The sequence below is a fragment of the Bos indicus x Bos taurus genome, chromosome 4, assembly GCF_003369695.1.
Source record: "Bos indicus x Bos taurus breed Angus x Brahman F1 hybrid chromosome 4, Bos_hybrid_MaternalHap_v2.0, whole genome shotgun sequence".
Lineage (NCBI taxonomy): Eukaryota > Metazoa > Chordata > Mammalia > Artiodactyla > Bovidae > Bos > Bos indicus x Bos taurus.
Window position 1 is genome coordinate 80744229 of NC_040079.1, and position 14250 is coordinate 80758478.

Below are 14250 nucleotides of genomic sequence, written 5' to 3' on the forward strand. Positions count from 1 at the left end.
CTTTTTGCAAATCCACAGTGTTCCATTGTGTGATTTTGCCAGAGTAGATTTGTGTTGTTTTGCTAACATACAAAATGCTGAAATCAAAAACTCGTGCATATGAGTTTCCATATTATTGGAGCTATATATTCAGATAGTGTATTGTTAGGTGAAAAGATGGATGTATATGTAATTTAATTATTGTAATATTCCATTCCATATGGATTTTACCATTTTCCATTCCCAAGAACAAAGTGTGAGAGTTCATATTCCCTTACAGTTTTGCCAAAAAATAGTGTTGACAAGATTTTGAATCTTTGTGAATTTATATGTGAAAAACAGAAGTCCCATATTATGAAAAATCTCTACTTCTATTTTAATTTTTTCTTGTTACATGTGACTTGAAGCATAATTTTCATGTTCTCTAAAGAAATCTTCATGTTCCTATGTTTTGTCCATTATTTAATTTTTTGGTCCTATATTTTTCACTTTCATAGCTTTTATATATTAGAAATATTTCTCTTTATCTGTGATATACATTTTAAAACTTTTTCCAAATTTGTCATTTGTCTTTTGAATTTAAAAATATAGGTTTGATTATGTTTTTGTCATGACACCTTTTGTAGCTTATTTTTTTTCTTTTATTGTCTTTAGAATTTGAGTGTTAATTAGAACCCACATTGCTACATCTAAGAAATAAAGTATTTTTCCAAGTTTACTCCTAGTATCTATATGGTTTCCATTTTTATGCTCATATCTATTATCCATTTGAAGTTTATTTTCAGGTATGGTGCAAAGCATGGATTAATTTTATTATTTCTCCAAATAGAACTTTATTGATCCACTATTATTTTTTAATTTTTACCCAGTGACATATAGTGCCACATTTTAAATATAATCTCAGTAAGGAGTCTATTTTTAGATCCTGTGTTCTGTTCTAATTGTCAATTTACTCTTGGGGTAGAACTACATTTTTAAAATTATAAACTCTTTAAAAAATAAATAAAATTATAAACTCTTTAATAATATTTTAGTATCTGATAAACTTTTTTACCTCTAATCATTTCTTTTTCACATTTTCCTTACTATAGTTACATGTTTATTCTTCTAGGAAAGATTTAGAATGCATTTGTTTGATATCAAAAAAGACAGTAATCTATTTATTAATATCACACTAAATTTACAAATTAGCTTAGGTGAAACTGATGTATTTGTGATATTGAGATCTTATATCAACAGCAAGTGATTTTTTCTACATGTTAAAGTACAACTTGGGACTTTCAGTAGTAATCTGAAATTTAATTACATAGATTTGCATATCTTTTCTAAGTTTACTCCTAAGTTTTCATCAGTTTTATTTCCTATTACAGATGTAGTTTTCTCTTTAATTATATCTTCAAACGCATATGTGAATGCTATTAATATTTGTATATTAATCATATATCATGCTACCTTAGTAATTTTTTTTACTATTTGAATTTAGATTTCCAAGAATATTACTATTATATAATTTATGCAAAGATCTTTTGCCTTTTTACTCAGTCAATAAATATGCCTTCTTGTCTAATTGTATAAAATGTCAACATTGCAATGTCAAAGAAAATATAATGTTAAAATATTTATATTATATAGTAAGGGAGATAGTGGCCTTCCCTGGAGTCTCAGTAGTAAAGAATCTACATGCCAATGAAGGATATATGGGTTCCATCCCTGGTTTGAGAAGATATCCTGGAGAGAGAAATAGCAACTAACTCCAGTATTCTTGCCTGGGAAATCCAATGAACAGAGAAGCCTGGCAAGCTATAGTCCATGGGGTCGCAAAGAGCTGGACATGACTGAGGATGCTATATATATATATACACACACACATATATACACACACACACACACACACACACACATACACATATATAGATACAAATATATGGGTGTGTAAGTTTGTATGTATACTGAATATTTTTGAGTATTTTTACGAAGAATGCATGAATTTTTGTCACAGTAATTTCAGAATCTGTTGAGATTTGTTATATGGTTGCTTTTCTTACAACTAAGGTGAATTATATTAATGGGTTTCTAAAACTGAACCATTTTTGGACTCAGACTATATTCAACCATTATGTATTATTTTCTTAATTTCTTTATTAAACTGTTCATTCAAATTTCATTTAAGATTTTACATTAATATTTACAAATGATATGAATGTATAGTTTTCTTCTCTGATTCCTTTATCATATTTAGGATTCAATATTATAATTTCATCCAGAAATAATTTGAAATTTTTATTACATTTGTTAAGCTATAGGATAATTTATGTAGCATTGTGATCACTTGATCTGTGAATTCATCAAGGCATGATGTGGTTTGTGGTGGAACAATTTATTATAAATTTCCATGTTTCTTCTATAGGAATGAGTCTAAATTTTCTTTCTCTATCAGGGTCAATTCAACTAACTTGAATTTTCCTACTGTATTATTCATTTTATTTTCATTTTCAGTTTTCATATAAGGTTGTATAAAATAATCTCATGTTTTCTAATTTTCCAGTTCATTGGTTATCTTTACCTTCATAATTATTATTTTATATATTTACCATCTCTCTTGAGTCAGTTGGCTAATGGTTGTCCATTTTGTTAATTTTTTCAAAGAATCATCATTTAGCTTTATTCATTAGTTCTACTATTTTTTCTTTACTTTTATAATGTCTGCTTTTGTCCTAGTTGTTTCCCTTCTTCTGATGCTTTTGGTTTACTTTTTTTACACTTCTTGGAGTGGGAAATTTCATTCCCCTCTCTTTATCATATATTATTGATATAAATATTTAAAATGTCAATTGTTTGTTTTCTACCTTAAATGTACCTTATATAATCTAATACAGTGTTTCATCAGTGTTTTTAAAGAAATTCTACAATTTCGATTTTTTTAACAGTTATTTAATATACAAATGGAAAAGCTTTTATATATATGCTAATTCAGATGCTGCAAGATTTGAGCAAAAGTTTTTAACTCATCAACCTATATGTAAAATTTATGTTTCCTGTTATATACAGAGGGATAAGAGCACCATCCTTTAATGTGTGTGTGGGGGGGGAGGGTTGGACAGGTATGTGTATATGTGTGTCTCTCCATGCATACATATCATATATGTAACAATGCCTACTATTAGCTTGGCAGTATTATACAATGATATAGCTGTCTGATAAAATTTCACAACTCTGTTGGCTAACTGTCTCAATACAAATTGCCCCATAGGACCCTGCAGATTGCTGCATATCAGGTATATTGTTAAATAAAAAGATTATAATATATTGTTAAAATATTAATGAAAAGCAGAAATCATGGGGGTAATGGAAAGGTCATTTTAAGGAGAATTCAGGTAAATCCTAGTTGTGTTAGTTTGAGAATTTAGGCAAGTTACTTGAATTCCACAAAACTAATTTCTTCATCTATTAATGTGTAGGTTTATTATATAAGCAATAACATCAACTTTGCTTTCAAAACCAAAAATCTATATTCTATTACCTGATCCTTTGATAAGTGATATATCTGTACATAAAAGCATCTTAATACACACCAGAGGCTTACAAAACAATTATTCTCATTTGCCTCTGTCACTCAGAAATTAGCAGTAATTGTTTAAATGAATAAAGCAAGGACAAAATAGATCCAGCTGGTACCAAACCTTCTTTAATCATTGTTTTCAACTTTATTTCCAACTGACCTTTAAAGTCTGCCCAGGAAGAGTGAAATTGATTGAAAAGGGATCTTCCCTCTACAACTGTTTTTGGAGTTGTTCACGAAAAATGGCACTGAGGGAAAGTCAGGGGATGGAAGAAGTATGTATAGGGCAATAAATCCATGAAACAAAGCTTTAAATTTGGTTTGGACTTTTTAGAATGATTTAGAACTGACCATGGCCATGACCATCAAAAGTAAATTTATGTGAAAGAATATGATTATTAAAAATCGTAACTCCCAATTCATTCTATAGCAATAAATGCCCAGAGGCCAACATTATTATTATTGTTTGACAAATGATTTTTTAAACCTGTTTCAATGTGACTTTTCTTAACCACTGCTCCCTAAAACAATTCTTTGCAATGGTTGTCTGTGTTTCCAAGTACAATGGTGATTTATCTCAAAGCCCACTGTTGCTTATCATCTCTACTGCTAACACTCCTGTCCACATCACTCTCCTTTCTTGCCTAGATTACCGAAACAATCATTCAACTGATCCCCTTGTTTTGGCCCTTGTCAGGAGCTCTGGCTATTTTTCATAATCCAGCCAGTCATCCAGTTAGAATTGAAATCAAACAGATCATTTAATTTCCCTTCTCAAAATCCTACAGCAGTCTCTTCTCTTTCAGAATAGAAGTGTAAATCCTTCCAGTTTTTACAAGACTTATGAAGTTTTAGCTCAGCTGCTCTCTAACCTCATCTTCTGCTACTCTCTACCTTGCTCATTCTGTGCTGTTTCTTTCTTTTAACTTTTCAAGCACTTTCCCATCTCATCTCATTTTCATCTGCAATTTCCTCTCCCCAGAATGCTCTTTACAATTATGCACATGGTACATGCTGCTCTCCCACTCTTTCAGGTCCTCCTTAAATGTTACCTTAATATGTAAGATATTCTCAGACCATTAAAACGTAAAATAGCAACACCCTCCTCTCTAACTCTGGGACATTTATCTCTCTAGCACTTACACAAATTAGCTTTCTATCCCCACCTCCATTTTAATTTTGCTTGTTTTTTATTTGCTGGACATTAGTTCCATGGGGCCAGAGAATTTTGTTTACTGGTATATCCACGGTGCCTAAAATTGTCCCTGGCACTAGTATACGGTCACATAAATAAATGGATATTGAGCAAATTAATATAAAAAAGAAATCCAACTTTGGACTTTGTGATTTTGTTTGCTAACGTGCAATAAGAAATAGCTCATCTCCTATAAAATGTATACTCCCTTTAGGCATTTCCACTGAGTTTAATCATGCCCACACTGCAAAATGTCAGCTATTACCTTGTCCACTTGACACGTCACATTTTGGAATTTGGGAGCAGTAGCCAACTCGGATGTTTGGATCAGTGGTAAAACACCACGGTGACTCAGCCCCATCTGGATTTCGGCAATAATTTTCTCTTAGGTCCCTATTGAGAATAAGCACGTTAATGTAAATTGCCAGGGTTTCTTACATTGGTGAAGTCAGTGTTATTACATTTCTAGAATCCCAGAATGTATGCATTCTATAAATAGAACTCTACATTTTAGATTTGGGATAGTTTTAACAATTTAGAATTCAATATACACAGCTGACACTGCCCACATTACTGAAATAAATGCTGTCAGATGTCAGAATTCTTTTACTTCCACAGACCTGGAGTTTCACACAAATACTACTGCTTCATGAAAAAGAGAAATAATACCACTTCATCATTCTCACTCATTTTTAAGACTTGGACTCTCAACTGTTACAATTTTTAAAGTCTGGTCTGTTACTCACTGTATTTTCATGGATCATAGATAATGTAGAAACAACATTCTCTTTGCAGAAAAAAGACTATTATAATTAACAGTCTTTAATTACTCTTGTTAAAAATGAAGTTCTACCTATTCAAACATTTGCCACGAAAAAAATATTTATCCTTTAAATTCTGTATTTCTTTTATTTATTTAATTCACCACATAGATTTCTTTTAATTACAAAGTAGTTCTTTCTTGATTTAGCGATATTACCTGAAATTTTATATTTCTGTAAAATTAAGGCCTAATTACAATATAGAAAACCTACCTATAGAAAAAGTTGTCAACGTAGCACATGTACTTCCTTTATTTTATCAATGATACAGTTAGACATTTGGAGCTCGTGATAAGGGAAAAGTCTAAATTAATATTATCTGTATGTAAAAGGATTTTACCTTTAATACAAAGTTCACATTAAATAAAATGGGGAGTTCATGATTTGTTCCCGATAGTGGTCTCTAATTTGAAGAAAGCGTGTACTTTCTTTCCATAGATCTCTTTAATAATTTAACAAAATTAATATTCATTCTATAGGAAGGTATGCTATTTCACTTAGGCCCAATTAAAAATACGACACATTTAATACTAATCAGTTGGCCATTAGAAACTGAAAACCATTTTTTAAAAAAGCTTGAGTTTGGTTATAAAATCAACAAGTAATAGTTTATCAAGCCAAAATAGGTCCTGACATAAACTATGTTATTTAAGGTTGTAATAACAGTGAGTGCCAATAGATTTGACCATTCTATAGCAAAGGTTCTTATTTATAACTCACATTTAAACCTTTACTCTTCTTATAAAATCATAAAATTATTAACTGGAGAGATGAAGAAAATCTTTTCTTCTAACTAGTTTATACTCAAATTTTAAAAGATTATGTCAGTACAATATATGTGCACTGAATTTTATATAAAGTGTATAGAAATTTGCAATTTTAAATGAATAATTGCTTAGTTAACTTTGAGTTGTAATTTAAGGCAAGATAATTAAACATATCTAAGGCTATCAAAAAACTTAAAGTTCCCCTTTTATAATCTATATCTAGAAGCACTTCATTAATCTAGATTAAACCGGAAAGTCATGGTTTGCTCAAATATTTTTTCTAAGTTTATTCACCTCACTTGAAGAATCAGTTACAATTCTTAAAACAAATTAATGATTGTATGATTCATGTACATCATCACAGGCAGTATTTTTTAGTTATAGTGCTCTAAAAATTGTCATTTGTAAGGAATCTCAGTACTGGGGCAAACAGTGTTTGGTACAACCAGAGACACCTGACCAGAACTCCATTCTTTGCTAGCCCACAAACAGTAAATGCATCAATACTCTGAGCAAAATGATGCATCAGATTTTATGTGTTTAATAACACAACTCACTTTTTGTTTTTTCATATTTATGTTTATCTTGACCAAATAACCAGTTAAGAAAGAATAGCTTGGTGGTTGTGGTGGTTTCGTCACTAAGTCGTGTTTGACTCTTGCAACCCCATGGACTGTAGCCCGTGATACTCCAGGCAAGAGTAATGAAGAGGGTTGCCATTTCATTCTTCAGGGGATCCTCCCAACCCAGGTATTGAACTCAGGTCTCCTGCATTGCAGGCAGAGTTTTTACCCACTGAGCTACAAGGGAAGCCTTCCCCAAAAAAAGAATAGCTTAAATTCCAATAATATATAGCAACTAAACTTTTGATCATTTTTTATTGTGAAACGTGTGGATTGAATTTCTGTAATGAATTTCTTTTTCTTACAGATGAGGTTAATTTGGATCACATATACAATCTTGAGTATTACCAGTCATTAGAACCAGAAGTGTGCATGGCACTGATACTGTCTTCTTTGTCTCTCTTAACTATTCTTTTCTCATTTTATTTGTTCTCTCTACTTTTATGTTTATTTCTGAGGCGTGAAACACATGAGTCAAAAATAGAGTGAATTGCTGTGAAAAAAATGAGGGAAATAAAAAATAAACAGAGTGGCAACAATACATTTATTATAAATATATTTTTAAATACAACAGGTGAATATTTAGTATCTAAGCAAAGAACTCTGAATTGGTTTAAAAAATTTAAATCATATAAAAAACCATAAACTATATCCCCTCTCCAGTGAATGGGCCAACTAATGTTCATAGATCTCCATCTTGAAATGTTAAGCCCTCTTATTAAAAGTCAGTTACATAAAGCCAATATATGTTATTTATAGGTGCTATTTCAGCAAAGCCACTATGAATGACACGTGTGTTATAAATTTGAAAAGCAATCATTTTATGTTCCTAATAACAAGGTGGACAATTTAAAAACACATGGCACTGTGGCTGTCCAACAAAATTCAAGTGGTGAAGAAAAGCAGCCATGGGGAAGAACATAACAAGTATATAACTGATATACAAGGGCAGTTTCTTCAGCTTGATTCATCTATACAATTGTTTTACTTCCCTACTTGTTAAATAAAATGTTGAAACAATAAAAAAATTTCATATAAAACTATAAATTTTTTTCAAGGCTGAAATCTCATCAGTTTACAATGTTGACTTAAGGTATGCCTTGTAATCTCCCCTCAAGTTAATATGAAAATTTAAGGAAGCACTAGTTTGAAAGTTTCCTGGTTATAGTTACCACTGATTTGTTCATTAAATAGACCTGCAAGAACAAAGCTGTGATCAGAAACCTAAAGATGTGTTTCCCAAAGCACGGATGGTACATCAACCATCTGATTCAGAATCAACAAGAGTGGTTGCTAAAATGTATTATTTGAGGTCCAAATTTCAGACCTGAAGAATCAAAAATTTGGGGTGCATGTATCTGCCTTTTAATTGCTAAATTTTCCCTAGGCACACTAAAGTTTAAGGATCACTAACATAGAAATTAGTAAAAATCAACCATTCTGCCTACTGAAATGTATAATTTCCCTAATTTACTCACTTGCACTTGAAATTTTCAGGAGTTATGTCATGCTGGTGAGGATACTGGGAATCCCAACGCTGACAGGGAATTCCATTCCAAATGGTATTGATGGTGCCCCGGTAACCTTCTCCTTGACCTTGAATGCATTCAGTCGTTTGCATAGGGACATCTGTGTCATTCATAGTACTGTGGGCTATTGGTAAAAAGAAATATAAATTTAAATAAAATAATTTAATTTGTCATCTACCTCTTAGAATTTACTTGCATTTTATTTGTAGGATTTTCTGTCACATAAGTTTTTACAATAATTGAATGAAATAAAAAATTCAGTTTATCATTATTACTATCTCATTCAACCAAAAGGAGGATTAAAATGGTGGACTCAACTTGTTGACATTTTAAAAATATTGCTTGCCTCTAAGCAGATTTATTTATTGCCTTTTTGTTTGTCCAATTTCAGTGCTTACCATACCTGATAAAGATCCTGAAAATCTCAGTAAGAAAATATTTAAAGTACAAAATTAAACTTATAAAACTTGAGCTCTCTCTTTGTCTTAAAATATACTCACTTATACAAAATATAACTCAAAGCATTCTGGAGCAACTAAAATTCATATACCTTCTCAAAACATGCATGAAAATGTTTATGTTTCCATGTAAACTCACCAGTTACCTTTAACCTAAATGGTTATTCAAGATGCCTCTGGATAAAACTCAAGTTGACACCATCTAGGATAGTTTAAAAAGTGAATAAATGTCTTTTATTCATCTATTCTGGAATTTGATGTATCATTTCTCCAAAGGAGAGGTCAGAATTAGACATGTCTTCAGAGGCTAGGGATGTGTATAAAAATGTAATATATTTAACAGTGTAAATACTTTAAAAGTGGCTCTTTAGCTTCATTTTGAATCTTTCTTTCTTGCAAATAATTATTACCTTATGTGGCTGAATGCTTTATTTCATCGAGTTCCTTGCAAAGGTAGTAGAGCCTAAGTTTGGAGTTGTTCTATGAAGCTTTGTGAAAAATAAGGATTAATTAATGACCATCTCAACCACTAGAACATTTTAAACACAAATTTTCACAAACTGCTCATTTAGTAATTTTTATTTTAAAAAAACTTCTTCTTCAGCTCATCTTAAAATGTGTTATTTCTTAGGCATCTGCTTTAGGGAATACAAATGCAGCTTAGAAACATCCTAAATTAAAAAGAAATCCAAATGGACATGAGGAAATGTCCACAGATTGACCCATAAAATGGACATTGAGAGTGGATGACTTAGAAATTAGTATCTGTTGATATTGGCAATTTTTATTGTCAATGTATATCAATGTATATTGATTCAGAGGGCTTCCCTCATAGCTCAGTTGGTAAAGAATCTGGCTGCAATGCAGGAGACCCCAGTTCGATTCCTGGGTTGGGAAGAGCTCCTGGAGAAGGGAAAGGCTACCTACTCCAGTATTCTGGCCTGGAGAATTCCATGGACTGTATAGTCCATGGTTGCAAACAGTTAGACACAACTGAGCAACTTTCACTTCACTTCATTGATTCAGGAAGAACAAAAATTTTGAACTGAGAAAGTACTTGTATAGAAGTTCATACTATTTAAGTTCATTATGATTTTAATACTACCTGAAGTTCTTTGATGAAATAGAAAATATTAAGTTTCATAGATTCTGAGGGTTAGAACTATATTTCATTAAAACAAATGCTACTAAGCTATTTTTTCTGATAATTTGAGTGGATTGTTAAATGATTTGAGGAGATTGGGTATGTGCCGGAAGTCTTTAAAGGGTGACAACTCTAAAACAGGTACTGACATATACATCTAATTATAAAACTATGATGTGAAAAAAGACAAAAGGAATGTCCCCAGGAATCTGTCACTTCATTAGCTTAACATTTTAAGAAGAAAACTTTTGATCCCCCACTTCTTGGACACAAGCTCCTGGGCAGTAAACTTGTGACCTCAGTCAGGTCTCAGATTACTGACAATGGCAAGAAGGTCAGAGTTAGGGCAGCCAGAGCAAAAACACTTCCTCTACTCTCATGGACTTCATTGCCTGACTTGGGTACTACAGCTCTCTTACTTTCTTAGTTATGTGTGTGTGTTGTTTTGAGTGTTAGTGATCCATCCTTCTCAGTATCATTTTGGCACTATGAACTTGCAACTGAAGAATCCAGGCAGCCAGGGCCACCTTTGGCTAGATAATGGGCCTTGCACGCCCATCAGAGGTTAACACACTCTAGTCCTTGTACTCCACTATGATTGTCTAGACATCAACCTAAACAATGTAAAAAGAGGAATGATAAAATTTAAAAGCTAGTAAAAGATAAATATTTTTCTAATTTGAGGTTAAGTTTTCAAATTTTTGGAGTCCTGGTGAAAAGAATTATCTATATTACAAAAACTCTAAGTCAAAGAAAAGACTACCTGTATAAGAATATGGAGGAAAATATTTCTTTGCTGATCAATGCATTAAAATTTCAGTGTCAAGTTCAGAGACCTGAACTGTTTTACTGACCTTGCACCTCAACTGCAGAGGTTCCCAGAAAGTTTTAAAGAATTTGTTTTCACTTTAACTATCATAAAATCCTCATTTGAACAATTATGCTAAATATTTTTTCTGAACTTTTATTATTATATTTTAAAAATGATATAAACTTATTATAAGGAGTCACTATTGGACAGGGAGGCCTGGCATGCTGTGATTCATGGGGTCGCAAAGAGTCGGACACGACTGAGCAACTGATCTGATCTGATCTGATTATTCACTAAAAGACAATGTAATTTAAAATGGTTAGATTAAAAACTAAATTTTTGGATTTGGATTAAATAATTGGATTATTGAACAGATTCTAATTTGGAGGATTATTGAACAATTCCTAATTTTGAAATTATAAAAATTTATAGAATACAAAGAATTTTTGCACACTAGTAAAAATACAATATTGTACAGAATAAATATAATTTCATTAGGTCTTGTTATAAACTGAATATTTGTGTCTTCCTCAAATTCATATGTTATGGTACTAGACAGTGGGGCCTTTGGCAAATGTTTAGTTTGTAAGAGCAGAGCCCTCATAAATGGGATTATAAAAGAGCCCCTGCAGAGCTCCCTTGCTTCTTCTACCATATGAAGACACAGGGAAGAGTTAGCCATCTATGAACCAGGAATCAGCCCCTCTAGATACCAAACCTGCTGGCACCTTGACCCTGGACTTTCAGCCTCCAGATCTATGAGAAATATGTTTCTGTTGTTTAGAATCTACCAAATCTATGGTATTCTCTTATAGCAGCCTGAAATAAGTCTGGCCCTATCAAGATATAAAGAATCTAAATAATATTATTGTTTTTGACTCTTATTTTAACAAGCATCTGTAGCTTACATTTTAAAGGAGATCAGTCCTGGGTGTTCATTGGAAGGACTGATGCTAAAGCTGAAACTCCAGTACTTTGGCCACCTCATGCGAAGAGTTGACTCATTGGAAAAGATCCTGATGCTAGGAGGGATTGGAGGCAGGAGGAGAAGGGGACAACAGAGGATGAGATGGCTGGATGGCATCACCGACTCGATGGACATGAGTTTGAGTACACTCCAGGAGTTGGTGATGGACAGGGAGGCCTGGCATGCTGCGATTCATGGGGTCTCAAAGAGTCGGACACGACTGAGTGACTGAACTGAACTGAACTGAACTTTGAAATATGTAACCTGAAACAACTTGATGATATGTTTTAACTCAGTAGAAATATTTCTTGTGATTTAACTACAAACTATCAATATTTATATAGTATTTTTATTTGACCCTCTGAAGTCAGTATTTATCCATTTCAGCTGCTAGAAGAGGCCCCATAAACAAAGCTACATAATTCTGATGGCAATTATATTCTATATATTTGAATTATATTCTATATATATATAGAATATAATATATAATATATATTATATATATTATATATATTTATTTATTAAATATATATATTTATTCTATATATAGAATAAATAATATAAGCAAAAAAAGATATATTAGTACAACAAGGTAACTACATAGCTTTTATTAATTAGTAACAGTTATTGTGAGATTTTATGCAGCTATTTAATAAATAATATCTGAGGGGGACCATGAATGTCCATAGACCATTTAACTGATATAAATGATCTCTGCCGCCTACACAAATACTTATGATTCAAACAAAAGGAATTATTCCTGGTCTGCAATAAAATAGACTCCCTCAGCTGTCCTACTATATAAACATCAAAACTTGGAGCAAAAACAAAACAAATGTTTCATGCTATTTGATTTGAAAGGGCTGTTAAATGTTGGGAAATCTATTCTTTTGGACTTAATACTTAAACATTAGACCTGAATAAGGGAAGGCTTTGAAGAGTCTCCAGTGGCCTAGCAAAGCATTAAAGAAGCACAGAAACACCCCAGTATCAGCTGAAGATTACCAAGTTTAGCTAAAGCAACATGTTTTTAAAATATTGCATCTCAACATCCACAAATTTTTCTGCAAGTATGTCTACCAGGCTTACACCAAAAATACCAGGAACTCTTCTGAGAGTTTCTAACAAATAAAACATTTTGCCAGGGGTGTAAGTAGTGGTCACCCTTTGGAAGCAGAGGCAAAGATATCTGTATGATCCTCAGTGGCCTATGAGTGAAGGAATGTTTTTCTTTGATGACTGACACAAAGTTTTCTATTTGGAAATGCTTTAAGGAAAAAAAAAACAAGCGCTATTGAAAAATTTCACTGTCTTGCTAGAACATGATCAAATACAACGGGTTTCTCTTGGAACATTAATTTCACTTTGCTGGTATGGATGTGCTGTGATCTTATTATTATACTATTTGGTAGAGAATTTTAAGGTCTGAATAGATTTTTTGAGAGAATTAACATTAATTGTTATGTAATTGCTAGGAAAGCCCTCTTGCCTCCAAGACAATGTATAATAAATTGACGCTTTTTCTCTGTTAAAGGCTAGCTGAGTCCTTGCGGAGAGACCACGAGGCCCTGACAGAGGCCTGTGAAAGGCAGTAGAGAATGTGAGTACACACGTATGTGACAGAAAGCCACACCCATGGCTCCATAACTTTTACATAGACAATTAGTAAATCTACATTTACAGTCCCCTTAGCCCTCCAAAAAATCTGGATTTCTTAGTGGTGAAAAGCTATTGCATTCTTTTGCCTATAGCTAAGAACAAGTTGCTTCATAAGCCATTGGCTAAATACCTGATAATTCTTAGAATAATTCAACCCAACCTACTTCTTATTCCCAGCTACTGAAGAGCAATTGAAATGTAGGATTTACTTTACGATGGTCCCTGGATATTTAGAACAATGTGTAAAGCTACTCTCCCATCATCAGACTTCTGCTCTTTGGGCCACAAAGGGCAGGATAAAGCTCAATGTAAATTTAAAGAGCTCCTTGTTTTAAACTGTTGTGAGAGAATGATATAAAGACCTCCAAACCCAAACCTCAAATTGCTTCCATGTTTTCTTTCCATGTGAACCTGGAATTCATGTCTGAAACTTTCCCCTGGACTTTATCCAATTCTTTTCTATTGTAAAATGCTCAGGAGACAAGACTTTCATGAAAGGTCTTCAATTTTATTCTCTTGTTCCTTAGAAGATGACTTGGAAAAGACCTCCAGTACAAGATTTTTCCCTTGAGAAAGGATATTGATAGCAATTTTTTCCTAACACTGAATACAATGAGAGGACTATATTTCTATGAATCTCTGTTCCGGCCTTGAATTAATTAATAAAATTTAGACAAATAATTAGCTTTCTTTAAGAAAGAAAATGATTTGCTAAAGTAAGTTTCCCAACACACAAAG

At 32.5% G+C, this 14250-nt stretch overlaps 1 protein-coding gene across 3 annotated transcripts in view; it reads right to left on the bottom strand.

Moving 5' to 3' along the window:
* HGF (hepatocyte growth factor) overlaps positions 1-14250 on the bottom strand; it is an 85142-nt gene that overhangs the window by 28520 nt on the left and 42372 nt on the right. For all 3 annotated transcript variants that reach the window (XM_027539811.1, XM_027539813.1, XM_027539812.1), the window contains 2 exons: positions 8423-8597; positions 4999-5126 (listed from right to left, as the gene is read on the bottom strand). In XM_027539811.1, coding sequence (XP_027395612.1) covers positions 4999-5126; positions 8423-8597 — 303 coding nt within the window. The remainder of the gene's footprint in view (positions 1-4998; positions 5127-8422; positions 8598-14250) is intronic.